The sequence below is a fragment of the Rosa chinensis genome, chromosome 4 (assembly GCF_002994745.2).
Source record: "Rosa chinensis cultivar Old Blush chromosome 4, RchiOBHm-V2, whole genome shotgun sequence".
Classification (NCBI taxonomy): Eukaryota; Viridiplantae; Streptophyta; class Magnoliopsida; order Rosales; family Rosaceae; genus Rosa; species Rosa chinensis.
The window spans coordinates 64,134,379-64,151,303 of NC_037091.1; the positions used below are offsets into that span (position 1 = coordinate 64,134,379).

Here is a 16,925-nt window from a genome sequence, read left to right on the forward strand (position 1 = left end):
TCGACGATCGTGGTCGGCTGGTCGCCTGGATTTGGACTCCGGGGTGGTCTTGAAGGATTGAAGGAGTGAAGCTCTTCAGTACGCAGCAACCTTGAAGTAACTGAATTTAGGTCGGGAGTTGAGGTGGGCTTGAAGGACTGAAGAAACGGACAAAGTTGTGCTATTCTTTGTTCTAAAGAAGACAACTTGAGAACCATCGAGATTCAACTCAAACCTTTGCAGGTGGGTTTTATATTAAATCCAGGTCGTATCAATTTGCCATTTTGTTTGCTGCTTAAATCATGGCCGTAGAGCTTCATTTAACCACATCCAACGGCTGACGTTGCAAATTTGCAGATTTTGAAAGTTACGGACGTCCGTAACCGAGAATCATTTATATATATATATATATATATATCCATTTAACTTGTGAATATGAATTAAATAATTCATTATAGTAAATTAGGATTAATTAGTGCGTAAAGCATTTGTGGTTGGTACCACCACGTTGCTCTCTCTCTCTCTCTCCACCTTCTTCCTCTATTTATATAATGCCACACCTGCGGTAGTAGGACGTACTCTTCATTACTTAGAACTTCTTCTATTGCAATTCACAAAGATTCATGGCAAACTCAGTTCCCATGAATGGAAATAATTGCACGAAATCGATAACAGGTTCAATGCCAATGAACAGTGGAAACGGCACTCACAGCTACTCCAAGAACTCCTACTACCAGGTATATATACTCTACTAGCTGCTCCGAAAATCCTATACCTCTCATATATAATGCACGGATTCTCAATTACAACTTATCATATCTTCTGCATGCGTGTGCTACCTAGGCATCGATCTATACCATCTTCTGTCTATCTGCAGTCTGCATGAGATTTAGGTCAGTGTGAAATGAGCGTTTTGATCTAGCACGCAGTGTAATAGGAGAAGCTGGTGGTCTCTACAGATTATCTCATATATTGGATCATATATAGTTATATACACAACATTTCACGATATTCCTATATAGTTTCGATATTATATGCTAATTTAGCATGATTTTTCAGTTCATGATTTTAGTTTTTCCTAGCTATAGGTGGTCCTTAATTTCAAATTCTCAAGAACAATTGATCAGCCTGTAAATAAAAGGTGTCCGAGTGCTATGTACTAGGCCAAGATGTTTTAGTTTTTCAAAGCCGAACATGCTTGAGTGTGGGTATAGATATTCGAGTAACCACGGCTCCACGAGTACTTTAGCCTTTCGCTGGTGGAAATGTACGAACTTTACATATATTTCAATTAAGATTCTCTCCGAGAAAGGCCACCACCTATATATCAATCTTAGTTCGATACAAGCCTAGTTGCCGTACTCCTGCGTTTTATTTTACTTACAAGGTAGTCTTTAGCTAACACCTAATTTAGCCTTAATTTTTTTATCAAGGCTCTCTTCCCTAGTAATAAGCTTTGGTTTATTGGTCAACTAAATTGTCCTTGGCTTGATAACTTTACAGTAACATAATAACAATAATGCATGGCAACATGATCGAATTATTAGCTTATTGTTCTTGAATATTTTGTCAGAAAAAAGCTGCAGAGATTGAAAAGGAAAAGATCATGGAGGTGATTGCTGAGAAGCTTGATATGAAAAACCTCTCCTCAATGTCAAGCACTATTCGTATTGCAGACTTGGGATGTTCAACTGGGCCAAACACTTTCGCGACAATGCAAAGCATACTAGAAGCCATGCAACAAAAGTACCGATCCCAATCTGCTCCTGATGATCATCAAACAATGCCTGAATTTCAAGTGTTCTTCAACGACCTAGTGTTGAATGACTTCAATACCCTGTTTACCTCTCTTCCCAAAGACAAGCAATACTTTGCAGCAGGGGTACCGGGGTCTTTTCAGGACCGGCTGTTTCCGGAGTCCTCTATCCACCTTGTGCACGCCTCACTTTCCCTCCACTGGCTCTCTAAGTTGCCAGAAGAGTTGCAAGACAAGGCCTCTCCAGCATGGAACAAAGGGAGGATTCACTACACAAGTGCCCCTAATGAAGTGGTTGATGCTTACATGTCCCAGTTTGCCAAGGAAATGGAGAACTTTCTGGATGCGAGGGCTAAAGAGCTTGTGCCTGGAGGAATGATGGTGATGGTCTTGTCTGGAAATCATAAAGGCATGCCTTATTCTCAAACCCCATCCGGCATGATGTACGATGCGATATCATCGAGCCTCATGGATATGGAAAAAGAGGTAATCAATTCTCTACAACTATTTACCGACAATGTCACTTTATTTGGTGCACGAATTACTTTGGTAAGCAAACCATATATATTGCATCCGGATTGAAATAAATGAAACACCCGACACATTCGCAGGGATTGATTGATGAAGGTCAAGTGGATGCTTTCAACTTGCCTTTCTACGCTGCCTCACTGGAGGAGTTGGAGGGGCTTGTGGTTAAAAATGGGTGCTTTAGCATTGAGAGGATGGAGTCTTCAAACCCAGCAGCATGGATGAAAGGTCCAGTTGACATACCACAATGGGTGATGCATATACGGGCTGCAATGGAAGGAATGTTCGCCGGACATTTTGGAAGTCATGAGGTTATGGATCAAATGTTCCAACGTTCGGCTCAAAAGCTTTCAGACAAGTCTGACCTTATAAACTCAAGGTGCCACGAGCAAAGTCAGCTGCTTGCTGTTCTCAAGCGTGAATGACTGGAAAAAATTTCAAATTCTATTTTGTTGCATTTGTATGTCAATTAATGTACTTAACTTGGATCTCCAATTTAGAGTTCATGATGAAGATGAATAAAGAGATCCGCATTTTGTTTGAAGCTACATCAATCTTAAACTCACAGGACCATAATTGTGCAAGACTGCAAGGACTTCAATTAAAAGCTTTCAAATCAGAATCTGCCAGAAATGAAAAACAACCAAAGGTGGATATTATACAAGAAAATTGCCCAAGTCTTGATCATCAGCACCATCAACAATGAAAAACAAACCAAGGGTGGATATTATACAAGAAAATTGTCTTCAAGTCTTGATCAACAGCACCATCAACAAATGAAAAACAAACCAGAGGTGGATATTATACAAGGAAATTGCCTTCAAGTCTTGATCATCAGCACCATCAACAAATGAAAAACAAACCAGAGGTGGATATTATACAAGGAAATTGCCTTCAAGTCTTGATCATCAGCACCATCAACAAAGTTCAATTCTGCCAACTTCATCAGAACAAATGCAAGCCATACCTCAACTGACTTTCTAGAGATGACATGCTCGGCGCTTGCCTTACTTTGTCCTTTTTTATGTGAACCAGCTTGTCATAAACACACCATGGAAAGCTGATAAAATGGTCACGTTTCATTCCCTCATTGTACAAACCAAAATACTTGGGATGATATGTGACATAATACCAAGCTGAGGCTTTTGCATAGACATCATCGCCAGAATCTATTCCAGTTCCTTTCTCATTGAACCAGGCCCTAGCTTCCTTCCTCAATGACTTCACAGCCATGTTTATAGCCTCTGCATCCCGCCTCTTGGTGAAAGATTTTGACATGCTCATAATACTCCCACTCAATATTTCAGCCTCTGTCTTGATCCCATAGTAATCCAACAGGTTTCCCAATTTGTAATCATAATTGCCTTTGTAATAGAAAGCATCTTCAAGGTAATCCTCAAAGTCATCAACCTCCATGTCAGGGTCATAGGATTTTGTTGCCACTTGAAGAGTGAAGGATGTAATACAGCTGTCATGGGGTGCAATGTCCTTCACCTCACGAAATAGCTGTCCGATCACATTGCTTGAAAGATAGGTGCTTTTGTCGGGCTTCTCCATGAAATCTGGATATTCCTTGACATACAGTTCTGGTGGTATCACAGCTGGCACGCCAGTTTTTGGAAAGTCTACAGCAATTGAAAATAGCTTCGCGAGCTTTATGCATGGAGTGCTCGTTGCTTTACCATACTCTCTGTCAGCAAAAACAGTGTGGGCATTGGCAATTATCCCCAAACTATCATTGAGTATGTAATTCACAAAGTACTCTTCTACTTCCTGCACCACAAAAAGAAGAGGTAATTGAAGCATTTAATTGCTCAAGTGCAAATACATCAACAGACGCATGAAAGCTTAAGTCAATAGAGTGGCTTTGAAGGATTTCATAATTGAATAACCTTTTTCTAACCAGTGTGATGGAGGTTACTGGCTCATTTTTCTAGGATTTGTATGCTGTTTGTGAGTAAAATCCTATTCCCATACAATTCTACTCTTCATTGTATATATTAATTAATGAATATAATGAACTCAAAATAAACTTGTTAAGTTCTCTTTCCAGCAAACATCAAATCTCTTTCCAGCAAACATCAAATGCAAACAAAAACAAAAGACTCAAATTAACCTAAAGACACTTCTTTTTTCTTCTAAGAACAGAACAATCAAACCCCACAAAAAATCACCCAGAAGTAGTGAGAAATAACTTGAATACTCCCAAGTACCTGATTTAAAATGACAGCTACAAATAAAACACTCGCAAAAAGTGTGTTGTTCATTTAAGAAATGCCATATAGCATTACATTACTATATACTGGCGCACCAGAAAAGGGGAGGAAGGGAGGGAGGGAAAGAGGAGTCATCATTGGCACTTAAATATCTTAATTGGAAGACCAAATAATATAAAAAAAAAATTCAACATATAGTTGAAGAAACTCCCAATTTAACACAGCATATGATTAGTCAAAGTAATACCTCAATTGTGACATCATGATCCATCTCTACAGTTGGTGCTGGGGTATAATCCATAGGTTGGATTTGAATGCGAGGAATCAACTCAGGGTCCCAGCAAACAAAGTAAATATCTCCATCAAGATCACTTCCAGAACATTCATTTGGATGAGGCCTAGCATTATAAATGAGATTTCAATCACTAGTCACGTTTACACAACTAATTAATATTTTGCAAGTAATTTAAGAAATTCTAACAAATGACGCCTACAGAAAAACCAAGTCCTGCAAATTTGAAAGCCTAAAAAATTGTATAGAGCATGTAAACCATATATAATCATTTGCTCCTAGAAAGGAAAATGGGAGATCCGTTGCATGCCAATGAAATGCAGCATTCAATACTGATATATCTTGTGCTAAATAAACAATATCCAAATAGGCAGCATTACATAATTCCTGAACTCAAAATCCCCACTTAGATATAACAGCAGCCTCAAAGTTTCTAATTTTTAACATTAAGTAATAGATCAACAGACTATAGAGTAATTATAAATCTGTCAAAAGTCAATAATGATATCACGACCAGCAATGTTAATCAATTCAGGTTCCCATGCTGTAGTACTACAAAGAAGATGTCTTTTACCTTGGTCCTTTTTGTGGAAATACCACACAGTCCACCATATGGTGTAACTCCGGCACATTCACAGCCCTTAAAACACGCACATCACCAGGGTGTAAACATGGGTTCTTTGCAACAACCACCTTTCCCTCAATAACAAAACAGTTGCCTGATGAGCTTCCACTATGCATGAATGAATCATCAAATAACTGCCTTTGTCTGTTTCCAGAGATTTGCACAAACACCTGCCCATATTCCAAGGTTCTTGTTTCGTCTAGACATCCCATCATTGCTCTTCCGTCTGGGATAAAGATTCTTGTTTTGGTCCTCAATTCCAACAACTTTGATGCCCGAAATGTTTGGAGCATCATTGAAAGGAATGGTTCAACATCAGGTTTATAACCACACATCAGCAGTTCCTTGAGGATGTTTGTACTCTCACCCGCAGACATCAAATCAAGAGCCTCCTCTGCTTTTAATGGGTCAGTCAATATGGCATTAAGTTGTTGTACAGCTGCTCTTTGCTTTTTCAAGAAAACATGATCTTGAACTCCAAGTGTAGACAGAAGAGTTATCAACTGACGATTCAAAAAACAAGGCTGAAACTTGCTACATGCTAGAACATCTAGCTTTGTGTTTTCAGAATCATACTTAGACATGCTCTTTCTAAGTGATAATTTCATTGACGAGGTTGGATCAACAGCTACAACACCTTTGTAACCACCATATCGAATTTGAAATGCAGATGGTGTGAACGCTTTATAGCCACATTTGGAGGCTACTCTCTTTGCAAAATCAGCTGATATTTTCCCAATCCCATCGGAGAACACATATTTGACTCCACCCCAGATAACGGTTACATCAGGAATAACTTCAATTTCACTCCTGGCAACACTTAGAGTTTCAGTAGAAGAGCCAAAAGATTGACCCAATCTGGCAGCATACTTTGCCACGTTTCTTATCTTGCGAAAATCCCCCATCCCTGCTCTTATCTTATCAGCACTAACTTTATAGGTTGAAGCAAACATCCACAACGAATTCTCTCGCAATTGACTTGATGAGAATGCAAGAAACTCAAATTTTTTTTCTCCAATTACTATGCCGTTTCTGAGAATAGAAAGAATTCTGTTGTAGATGCGAGTTTTCCTAGTAGATGTACGGGGGGATAAATCTGTTGAATAGAGTTTTTCCATCTCCTCATCAACAAATGAAACACGAAGAAAGTTATCGATATCACTGGAATACTGGCGCAGTATGCGATTTGAGACATTAACCTCAGGACCAGAGAAATACACTTTAGATGGTGTTATTTGAACCCTGCGTACATATACCAAACCAGAATCTAAGGAGATAAGTGCCGGCTTTGGAGGTTTCTTTGATGTCAGGTACTTCCGATATTCCTCATGAAGCCACACTGCAGGTTCATAACAGCTCTCTTTCAAATTAGATAATTTATCTAGGGCATACTCTATACAGGAACAAGTTATTCTTCGTGGATCCACCAGCCTATAAAAACTATTATCCAGTGTCGGCCCTGATAGACAACCCATTTGAACCAGCAAGTTTATTTTAAACAAGATATCATATGGCAAATCAACCCCTGCAGGAGAACCAACAATAGGGACCAGATCTCGGTTGCAAGAGAAAGTTGAGCCATTCTCCAAGATAAATTGCCCATCACTCTCCTTATAATAAGCAAAATTTTCTTCAAAATCAGGAAGTTGGCGACCAGAAGGAAGCTCTAAACATAATGAAGATGACTCCCCAATACAGCTTCGTGGAGTGAAATCAGTGGTCCGAACCCATTGGTCATCAGAGACATCCCTAAAGTAGTTCATAAGAGGGTCGTCATATACATTTCCAGAAGAACATGCTTCTTCTTGTTGGTAGATGCGAGGAGCTCCATATAACTAATAATCGGACAAAAGATCATATATGGAAGGTTAGGCATGCCATAAAAGAAAGTAATCATACTATCACTATGCAATAAGAGAAAATGTATTAAATTTTGCTAATTCCAGTTGCAAGCATGCTCAATATATGAATGCCAAGAAGATTACTGGAAGACAATTAGCTTCCAACATTAATTAAGAAGGTGACAAACCTGAATGACAAGATATTTTGCAGTGCAACCACGTGGACGATGCAACTCAATTTGCCAGATGTTCTCATAAGAGAGCTGAAGTCTATATAACTTCTGACGATATAACAGCCGAAATTGCAATTTCCTCATTCCAATCCCAAAGTCCACTGAAACTTCAGCCGTTCTCCACAAAACAGACAACTTATCATTCGCAACCTGGCAGCCAACATGCAATACTAAATTTTGCAAGCTATGCATAAAAGTTCTTGGCTTTGGTACAATATCAAGGTCCACCGGACGAGCGTTCAAATATGATCTCCCATACCACAGCCTAGCTTTAGCCAAAGAGGTGATAATCTCAGCCTGATGGGTGGACTGAAACTGTATGATAGCATAGAATCTTCCCCCGTTTTTGGCCGGCCGTAATTTAAGAGCAAAAACACTTCCTTCTCCTGTATGTCTCTCCAAAAATACCTTAATTTTTTCGGCAGATTCACCAGAAGGGAATCCATATAACTGTATTGTCTTCCCCATCTGGTTCTATTGAATTTCTTCACTGCATTTATGTTTATCACTGTTGTTACAAAAATCACTTGAGGCTGAATTTTGTAATTTAAAGTTAAAAAAATGAAGCTGAATTTCGTACTAAAAATACTTGAAGCTTTGTAGTTCAGAGCGATCAATCTATACTAGTAAAGACTAAAGAACACAAATTTCATTGTGCAAAAATTAAAAAGAGCAAAAATTCAGAAAAAATATAAGCAAAAACTGCAAACAATGAAACCCAGTAGCTAACTATACCAATCATCATAAACAGCGTCATCAAACAAAACTAACGACTCGCAAACAGTGATCATAGTATCAAAACAATCAACAATTACATGAACTTCATACGGATCATCGAAGAATTAAGAAAAACAGCAACAGTAACCGACATTGTTCCAAATTTCAATGAAAGCATGAAACGAACGAAACAAAGAGTGATCCAGTAAAAACCCAGAAGAGAGACAAAAGATAGAGAACAGAAACCTTAGCTGATTTGCAGAGGAAGAGTAGATAGTCCGAGATTCAAGTAAACCAAGTCAAGTTCATGGTCAAGCAGAGAGTCTCTTTTTCCACTACTGTGTTCTGTTTACAAAAGTATTTAGAAGAAGAAAGGTTGTGATTCCCTCCTACGCACTCCCTTTTACCTTAAACTACTTAGGATGATGATGTATGCAAGTGACGTTTAGCCCCACGCCGTTTAGAAGGGTAATTTGGGTAACATATTTAAGAATTTATATTATGGTCGGAAATTATGATCGATGACACTAATCAAATTACTTGAAAAAACAAAAGAATTTATATAGTTATTGTGCTGATCATATGAGATGGATCATGCTTAATGTATACTAAATTAAAATTTAATTTCAATTAATGATTCGGATCAAAATTTATAATTTAGCATAATCTAATTTTTTTAATTACTTGAGTAGTTGAATAAGACTTAAGATGAAATCAATAATCTTAGTGAAGTGTAACCACATTGAAGACGATGTGAGATATGATAGTCCCGCACGTTCGCATCACAAAATCTTTAATCAATAAAGAGAAAGTGATACATTGTTTTCTATAACACATTTATTTTCAAACAATTGAAAGCTTGAAACCTATGTTTTTGATGGCTCTTTTGGAATTTTAAAGAGATCCTTCCTAATTTAATTTAGAAGATTTTAAAAATCTAAAACTCAATGCAATTCCCTTGAACTGTGGAACGCCTCAGTCAGTCGCGTATATAGAGTCTAATTTGACCGAATTACCCATGCTCCACCGCTAACTAGAGTCCACGACCAGAGGCAGAAAATTTAACCAGAGTTCAAATTATTGATAGGAGTGTGGGGCCCGGCTAGAAAAACAAAGGGTTTTTGTCCATTTACACCATTTTTAGAGATTTTTTTCCCACTTACCCCACTAAGTTTTTTTAATTCTCTCTTACCCAAAACACTCTAAGGAGGTCTTCCCTAATACCCCATTAAGATTTTTTTTTTGTTTTTACTATTTTTTTAATACCATTTTACCCTCACCTTTGTTACTTAGAGAGAGAGAGAGAGAGAATGGAAGAGAGAGAAACCATAGGGGACTTCGCCGGAGTCCGGTCACCGGCAGCCGGATTCCGGTCACCGGCCGCCGGATTCCGGCCAACTTCGCCGGATTCCGGTGAGAGGTCGCCGGAATCCGGCCAATTTTCGCCGGAATCCGGTCACCGGCCGCCGGATTCCGATCACCGGCTACCACCCACGGGAAAGTTTTTTTGCCCCCAATAGACGACTATCAGCCATGTATTGCCCCCCAATAGACGACTATCAGTCATGTATTGCCCCCCAATAGACGTCTATTGCCCCCCAATAAAGGGGCAATAGACGACTATCAACCATGTATTGCCTCCCAATAGACGTCTATTAACCATGTATTGCCCTCCCAATAGACGACTATCAGCCATGTATTGCCCCCCAATAGACGTCTATTGCCCCCCAATAGACGTCTATCAGCCATGTATTGCCCCCCAATAGACGTCTACTATCCCCCAATAAGACTTTCAGTTGCTAGAATGAGAACTAATCTCTTTAAATTTAGACAATTCAAAACGTCTATTGCCCTCCAATAGACATTAATTTTTTTTTCCTTTCCTTCTGCCAAATTACTTAAAAAAAAAAAAAAAAACTAATTTGGGCACCCAGAAAATGATCTGGGCACCCAAGTCCTCTTCTCCCTTCTCCGGTTGCAGACTCGACTACTTCTGGCGAGGCTGGGGTCGTAGATGATGTCTGTGCCGTTGATTCTACAGCCTAGTGCTCGGTGAACAACTTGTCATCGGAAAACCACACTTGAATGCCTTCGACCATGGCGGTGACAGAGAGAGAGGAGAGAGATCGAGGTGTGTTGATACTCCGCCGGAGATCGAGGTGTGTTGATACTCCGCCGGATCGGGTTCTGCAAAACGATGGTGGCTGGTGGTTCTGCGTCTTCGACGAGGCCGATCGGAGCCTGGTTGTTTTGCAAAAAGATCGGAGCAGCTGGTGGTTCTGCAAAACGATCGGAGCAGAGGCCAAGAGCGTAGTTGACGAGGCCGGGAGCGACTCGAGAATTGCCTCCAGGTTATGCAGTAATTTTCCGGCCATTTTGGTACCGTCCGACATCGGAGACGCCGTCGTGGAGCAACCCGGGCTCGGAGGTATCAGTTTGAGTTGTCGCTGGCGTCTGTGGAGAGAGAGAGAGAGTGTGTGTGGCAGCTGAAGTAATTGTTTAATTGGATTGAGGGCAAAATGGTATTTTGGTGTGAAATTGTGTATGTGAGAACAAAAATCTGTTGCTGGGGTAAGTGGGAAAAGTTTGGCTCATTTTGGTGCTTTTGGGCAAGGACCCAAAAACAAAAGAAAGAAGATGCGAACTTCCCCTGCAAGGTTTAGGAATCAGCAATCCAGTGTACACCATCCTATACTAAACTGAACTAAAACCAGTCACGCGACACGTGTAACGAGAGAAGCACTCGGGTCTTGGGTCGGGCCGAAATTGACCCGCGTCCGCAACTAAAACCCTCCTCCTATAGTCCCCCTATCCAGTTCCAAAACCCTAGAATTCGCTCCCCTCTCTCGACTGCAATTTCAATTTCAATTTCGATTTCGATTTCGATTTCAGGTATGTTCAGCTCGAATTTTCACTCTTCCATTTGTCAATTCTGCTTTTGGGTTTCTCAAGTTTGGGGTCATATAGATTTGGGCATGGGGTTTTTGTTTTCGCAGAGGGCTCTGCTTCTAGAGAAAGTGCTTCTCCTCCGCACCGTAGACCACTCATTTCCTCAGGTAAGCCATTTTAGGGTTTTCTATAGTTGGGTTTGTAATTATGAGTCCAAATTTTTGAACTTTATTGTAATTATATGTAGGTTATCTGGAAAAAGCAAATAAAACTTAACCCAGTTTGATGAACTCATAGTTGGTTCATAGTTGAACCTGTGAAGTGAAAAAGTAGAAGAAAACTTATATTTGATGTATGTAATGTAATCAGGTATTTCGAAATAGAGTTGCTTGGCAAGCAAGAAACACCAAGGAAGCAAGGTTGAGAGCCCCATTTTGTGTAGGATTTCCTTTTCGGTTTTCTCTGAAATTGTATACAACAGGGAAGAAGGGGACTCTGGAAAGGACCCGATTATCAGGCTCGGAAGGAGTAACAATGGTGCTGTCCACTCCAACTGTACATGTGAGAGATACCATTGAACTTGATGAAACTGAAGAGAAGATCTTTGAGAGGCTGCTTGGAACGCTTGACCATTATGGACTTAAGACTGAGCTTCGTGTCGCAGGTGGATGGGTCCGTGATAAGGTTTGTTCTGGTGAATTGGTGGTTGGAGGGAAAAAATTTGATTTCTGGGGAAACAAAGAATTTGGCTTTGAACATTGTCTGTTATTGAATATGCAGCTTCTGGGAAAAGAGTGCAAGGACATCGACATTGCTTTGGAAAATATGATGGGCAGCAACTTTGTTGAGAAGGTTAGAGACTACTTGTTGTCTGTGGGGGAAGAGGTTCAAGGAATTGCTATAATTCCAAGGTAAGTGGCTTTCATATATGCGTATTCATGCACATCTAAGTCGTAAGTGTGCTCCCATGGCTTGATGTCTTTTGTTATCTTGCAGCAATCCTGATCAATCAAAACATTTGGAAACGGCGAGGATGCGCATCTTTAATATATGGGTTGATTTTGTGAACTTACGTTGTGAAGAGTACAGTGATGATAGCCGCATTCCTACTATGGTAAATTCTTGCTCTGGGATGTATGGACCTTCAAGAGTTTTGTTTGTTACTGATTTGAGTTCTAGGACATTAGTGACATTCCTTACTTTGGAATAAGGGTAGAGAGTACACTGACGATTGCCATATCCTCTTACTTTTGTGTAAGGAAGGACGGAACCCAGATTTAGCTCTTAAAGTTCTGAGATAGACAGTGTCTTTTGAGTCTGTAAGCTCCATTATTTTGGACAATTCAAAGGCTATGGGAGATTTGACATCTTCATGTGTGTGCTGTGTCACGAACACAATAACACCAAGATGTGGAGTTATGATGGGTGTGGAAAAGGAAACTAGATTATCCATGAAGCTAAGTGTTGTGGAATTTTATGTAGGGCTGTTCTATCTAACCATCTGGGTTGGAATAAGTTTTAGGTTAATATATACAACTGTGCCGGACTTTTAGACACCATGAGTCAAGAATAACTTTCTTATCTTCTGGATTTTTTTCAATTTTCATCAAATTTTGAGTCAGCTAGCTGCAAATAGTGAATTAAACATGGTGAATGAAATTTGAAGCTACTCAAGTTGAATTTATAATTATATATATATATATATATATTTTTTTTTGTCTTGTAGCAAAAGTATGGCACACCAGAACAGGATGCACTGAGAAGGGATCTAACAATAAACAGGTATATGTCTTCTCTAAGAATTTGCTGCAAATGAAACAATGTCATGATGGGCAAATGAGATCTATACTTTAGATGGTGCTTGATGATATCTATTCTGCAATTAATACACCTGCCTCTTCTCTACAGTCAACCACACTTTAAATTGGAATAAATTGTAATGATTGTTTCATTTCGTTGTGCAGCTTATTTTACAATATCAATACCAAATCCGTTGAAGATTGGACTAATAGAGGTTAGTTTCCAGTGTGCCTTTATTTTTCCAGATTTTCTTAACCCACAAAGATCTGCCACTTTGGTTTCAATATATTTTTATCATTATCAATTATTTTTATTTTTATTTTTGAACTTATTTATTTGATGTGCTTTGCAGGAATTGAAGATCTAAAATGTGGGAAAATTGTGACTCCTTTACCACCAAAGGATACATTTATGGAGGATCCGCTGCGAGTTCTTCGAGCTATCCGTTTTGGTACTTGCCATCTTATCCTTGAAAAGACAGTTTTATTTGGCTACTTTTAAAAAAATAAAAGTATAAAACAAATATATTCCTCTCCTTAGTTTGCTTCCTTTTTATTCAGTTAGCAACACTTGAGTTTATAGTACAGTTATTTTAATTTTTTTTTTGTTTGTTTTGATGACAAATTTTTAACGCATTCTCACTTTTATACATGCCTTTTGAAATGTAACACTCAATCATACCATATTCCGGTCATTTGGTTTAGCCGCAAGGTTCAGATTCATACTCGATGAACAACTAAAGGAAGCTGCTGCCTGTGATGAAGTGAAAGCTGCTTTATCAGCTAAAATTAGCAGAGAGCGAATTGGAGCTGAAGTAAGTTCCTGTCTAGCATACCTTTAACTGATGATTGTTCTGCACATTAGTCTAGCTTGTTACTGTGAATTTAAGCTTCCAGAGGTACATAGGAACTATCCACTCATTATTTTCATTTTCTCCTTAATCAGATTGATCTGATGATCTCTGGAAACCAACCTGTCCAAGCTATGACCTATATATGTGACTTGAAGTTATTTTGGGTTGTCTTCAGTCTTCATCCGCAGTGTGAGCTATCAGAAAGATGCGACAGGTATGGTTTCTTAAGAAAACGACATTCAACAAGTAGCTAGGATATCATATATTTGTAGACATATTAGAAATATTATTTTATAAGAATTGTTGCTTCAATGTATTTCCCAACTAGTGTTCTAGGACTATTATTCAAAGCATCATTCTTGATTCAATATGTAAAAATACATTCTAATTCTGTCTTTGCCTTCTTCATCCCCTGTTTCTTTCTTAGGTATAATGCTAATTGATTATTTTTCTTACCTAATCCAGCGATTGTGTCACTTACTTGGATTGTACATGGAATCTTATTCAATTAGTGGGGCACTCTACCTTCAATGTGAGTGATAAGGCCTGGTTTTTAATACAATAATGTTCCTTTCTATCCCTTTAGCAGTTTTTGTTATTTATTTATTATCATCTTAAAGTAGTAGTTATTCAATGATTATTTGTTAGTTTTTACAACTCTTCAAATTCTATTCTTGTGTTTTTGGTTTTCAGGACGAACAAAGAAGGCTCTCCTTTTATGCTGCAATGTTCCTTCCACTGAGGAAGACCATGTATAAAGATAGGAAAGCAAAAGATGTAAGGCTTTTTTCACCTCTTTTGAAAAGTATATTTGAGAGTTATTTCTCCTTGTTTTAGTTTCTGTTTTCAATTTCGTGAATAACCAAACAAAGGTAGAAACCTCTTTCTTTCGGTTCACAGATGAAATCAGTTAAATGGAATGGACAAAGTAAAAACTAATGTCATAATTGTTAAATAGAAGCAAGAATTCTTTTGCTGTTGTTATCGTGAGAAGGGGCTAAGAGTTAACTATTTCATAGTGTAGTGCTCTCATTTTGGAGCATGTAGGTATTATGTGAATGGTTGATATCAAGCTTTATTTTAGCATTTTTTTTTTGAACAATTTGTTTTTTAGCATTTAACTTTTGTTCTTTCACTATAGGTTCCTGTCGTGAATTATATTTTCAGAGACTCCCTTAAGCAAAGAGTCAGCGATGCTGAAACTGTGAGTTTGAGTTTGCTTCTCTCCACCTGATTAATATACTTTGCACACATGCTAAGCTCTTGTGATAGTTATAGCAATACTTCTTGAATCCACAGTTATTATACAAGTCGTCACTAAATTATCTTTGTAACAGGTTGTTAATTTACACAACGCATTGGAGAAGTTTTTGTCTTTGCTTCCTCACTTTGTACCAAATGGGGATGCAAAACTCGCTGAAGTTGATTTGGGAAGAGAATATGTTGATGTCCCTCTTACTTCGAAAGAATCAAAACTCCGAGTATTAACAGGTATAAGTTCCTGAGTCCTAATTGTTTTGCTGAGCCAAGTTTACAGTATTGTAAACTTTTGGAATCCATGCAAAGAGACATCCAATTTTACTAATCTGAATTGAGCAGTGATAATAGGTCTATCATGATATCCCCTGTTAGTACATTTGTCATAGTTAGAAGCTCCATATGGGCATCTGACTCCTTGATTAATATCATCACATATAATCATCGTGATTGCTATCATCAATATCCTCACTATAGTTCTTAAAAGGAAAATCCTTGGAATTGCTATCCTGGAAAGAAAAAAAAAAAGAGAATCCTTCTTATCTTACCTAGTCCAAGATTGATGTCATGATTGTCATCACATATAGTTAATTTGGTTACATTGTCAATATCCTCACTGTAGTAAATAAAGGAAAACACTTGGACTAGTATCTTGGAAAATAAGCCTTGTGAGAATTGAAATCTTCCACAACAGATAACAGAAAGTCCAGTGTAGTTTGTGATAAGTCATTCATCTTCTTAGTACTCTGTTCTCTGAATGGCCATATAATGTTCCTTATTTGGCACGCATCTTTGGTGGTGTATCATGATTATAATAATTAATTGGGAAATGCTTTTGGAGTTAGAGTTGTATCCAATTAATATCAAGCTTGCAGTTTTTTATTTTTTATTTTTTATCTATGTATTGTATCTTCCAAAAACTCTTCCTGATTGGGTTATTGATTAACAGTGTTTTTCACACCTCAACATGCAATTACCTAGAACTCTTTTTCTGAGCCACTGAGCTTCGTATTCTTATCCTTGCACTTTCACATGTCCAGGGTTTCTTCTACGAGAAATTAAAGATTTTTGGCGAGTTGCTTTGCTGATGTCTATACTATTATATCCCACCGACGTCTTAAACAAGAATTTCAAACCAGAAGATCGCAGAGCTTTGTTTGTAGAAGCTGAAAAGGCCATAAATAATCTAGGTATCAACAGACTCTTTTAAGTTTTAACCACATGTTTCAGATGATGTACATGTGGTATTTCTTAGTTCCAGTTTAGAGAAGTCTGCTAGAATGTCTTATTATACTGGTGACTCAGATAACCTGAGACAGTGGGTTCTCTCATGTAGTAGCTTTGAGACAAGAAAATCGTCCCATGTCTTTAGCTTTTAAAAGTTCTATGTGTTCGTCACTTTCTCACTCTGTGCACATGGATGGGTGAGTGTGGCTGTCCAGCCTGTCTGATTTTTGTTTTGGTGGAGCAGGTCTAGATAGAGTCTGGGACGGAAAGCCATTACTTAATGGAAAGGAGATCATGGATGCTTTGCAGCTTAAATCTGGTGGACCAGTTGTCAGTAAATGGGTAAGCTATTCTAATTCCAGCACACCATAAAGGTTGCCGTAGAGCTAAAACACTGACTGCAACTGTATTCTTTTACTGGCAGCAGAGGAAGCTACTGGCATGGCAGTTTGCTCATCCTTCGGGGACTGCAGAGGAATGCCGCGAGTGGCTGAAGGAAACACACTCTTCAAGTACTAGATCTGCTGGATATATGGAGGAATTGAATGGACCCAACAAGAAGAAAAGTAAAACTGAAGATTGTAACTAATTACAATCAAAGTTTTTGATCAGCATATTAATATATGTGGGAAAGTTGGTTGACACTGAAATGTACAAGTTCAAGTTTAATGGAAGTGTACTTCACATTCGACCCCCAAGCTTTGCCTGCTGC

At 38.5% G+C, this 16,925-nt stretch overlaps 3 protein-coding genes across 7 annotated transcripts; 2 read left to right on the forward strand and 1 right to left on the reverse strand.

Annotated features, from left to right (window-relative positions):
- The first annotated feature begins 491 nt into the window (after positions 1–491).
- LOC112197955 (loganic acid O-methyltransferase) lies at positions 492–3,188 on the forward strand. Its single transcript, XM_024338940.2, has 3 exons — positions 492–716; positions 1,553–2,221; positions 2,347–3,188. Exons 1-3 carry the CDS (start codon positions 603–605, stop codon positions 2,686–2,688), a joined length of 1,125 nt encoding a protein of 374 aa, XP_024194708.1. The 5' UTR covers positions 492–602; the 3' UTR covers positions 2,689–3,188.
- On the reverse strand, positions 2,897–8,568 carry LOC112197953 (RNA-dependent RNA polymerase 1). 2 transcript variants are annotated; one of them, XM_024338934.2, is made up of 5 exons: positions 8,434–8,568; positions 7,426–7,960; positions 5,346–7,231; positions 4,727–4,877; positions 2,897–4,036 (listed from the first exon to the last, which is right to left on the reverse strand). In XM_024338934.2, the coding sequence occupies exons 2-5, from the start codon at positions 7,936–7,938 to the stop codon at positions 3,209–3,211; spliced, it is 3,378 nt and encodes a 1,125-aa protein (XP_024194702.1). In that variant the 5' UTR covers positions 7,939–7,960; positions 8,434–8,568; the 3' UTR covers positions 2,897–3,208. The 2 variants fall into 2 exon arrangements, with proteins under 2 accessions (XP_024194702.1, XP_040373996.1); XM_040518062.1 differs by having other exon boundaries at positions 7,426–7,977; positions 8,434–8,563.
- A 2,375-nt stretch (positions 8,569–10,943) lies between these two features.
- Positions 10,944–16,908, forward strand: LOC112197954 (tRNA nucleotidyltransferase cca2). Of its 4 annotated transcripts, none has more exons than XM_024338939.2 (17): positions 10,944–11,079; positions 11,184–11,243; positions 11,558–11,760; positions 11,857–11,987; positions 12,073–12,190; positions 12,803–12,858; positions 13,041–13,090; positions 13,229–13,327; positions 13,581–13,690; positions 13,822–13,943; positions 14,195–14,261; positions 14,423–14,506; positions 14,871–14,933; positions 15,067–15,220; positions 16,027–16,176; positions 16,458–16,555; positions 16,638–16,908. In XM_024338939.2, the coding sequence occupies exons 3-17, from the start codon at positions 11,611–11,613 to the stop codon at positions 16,800–16,802; spliced, it is 1,617 nt and encodes a 538-aa protein (XP_024194707.1). In that variant the 5' UTR covers positions 10,944–11,079; positions 11,184–11,243; positions 11,558–11,610; the 3' UTR covers positions 16,803–16,908. The 4 variants fall into 4 exon arrangements, with proteins under 4 accessions (XP_024194707.1, XP_024194706.1, XP_024194704.1 ...); XM_024338938.2 differs by having other exon boundaries at positions 11,001–11,079; positions 11,446–11,760; XM_024338936.2 differs by having other exon boundaries at positions 11,017–11,079; positions 11,155–11,243; positions 11,446–11,760.
- The last annotated feature ends 17 nt before the right edge of the window (positions 16,909–16,925 follow it).

What these genes read in the sequence shown, in the direction of transcription:
- LOC112197953 (XM_024338934.2), bottom strand. Translation starts at nt 7,938, where the DNA reads ATGGGGAAGACAATACAGTTATATGGATTCCCTTCTGGTGAATCTGCC. An exon ending in TTTCCACAAAAAGGACCAAG is followed by an intron (nt 4,878 to 5,345) that starts GTAAAAGACATC and finishes TTATAATGCTAG; the next exon opens with GCCTCATCCAAATGAATGTT. An exon ending in ATCATGATGTCACAATTGAG is followed by an intron (nt 4,037 to 4,726) that starts GTATTACTTTGA and finishes TTTGTGGTGCAG; the next exon opens with GAAGTAGAAGAGTACTTTGT.
- LOC112197955 (XM_024338940.2), top strand. Translation starts at nt 603, where the DNA reads ATGGCAAACTCAGTTCCCATGAATGGAAATAATTGCACGAAATCGATA. An exon ending in CCAAGAACTCCTACTACCAG is followed by an intron (nt 717 to 1,552) that starts GTATATATACTC and finishes ATATTTTGTCAG; the next exon opens with AAAAAAGCTGCAGAGATTGA. An exon ending in TCATGGATATGGAAAAAGAG is followed by an intron (nt 2,222 to 2,346) that starts GTAATCAATTCT and finishes ACACATTCGCAG; the next exon opens with GGATTGATTGATGAAGGTCA.
- LOC112197954 (XM_024338936.2), top strand. Translation starts at nt 11,163, where the DNA reads ATGGGGTTTTTGTTTTCGCAGAGGGCTCTGCTTCTAGAGAAAGTGCTT. An exon ending in AGGGATCTAACAATAAACAG is followed by an intron (nt 12,859 to 13,040) that starts GTATATGTCTTC and finishes TTCGTTGTGCAG; the next exon opens with CTTATTTTACAATATCAATA. An exon ending in TCTTCGAGCTATCCGTTTTG is followed by an intron (nt 13,328 to 13,580) that starts GTACTTGCCATC and finishes CATTTGGTTTAG; the next exon opens with CCGCAAGGTTCAGATTCATA.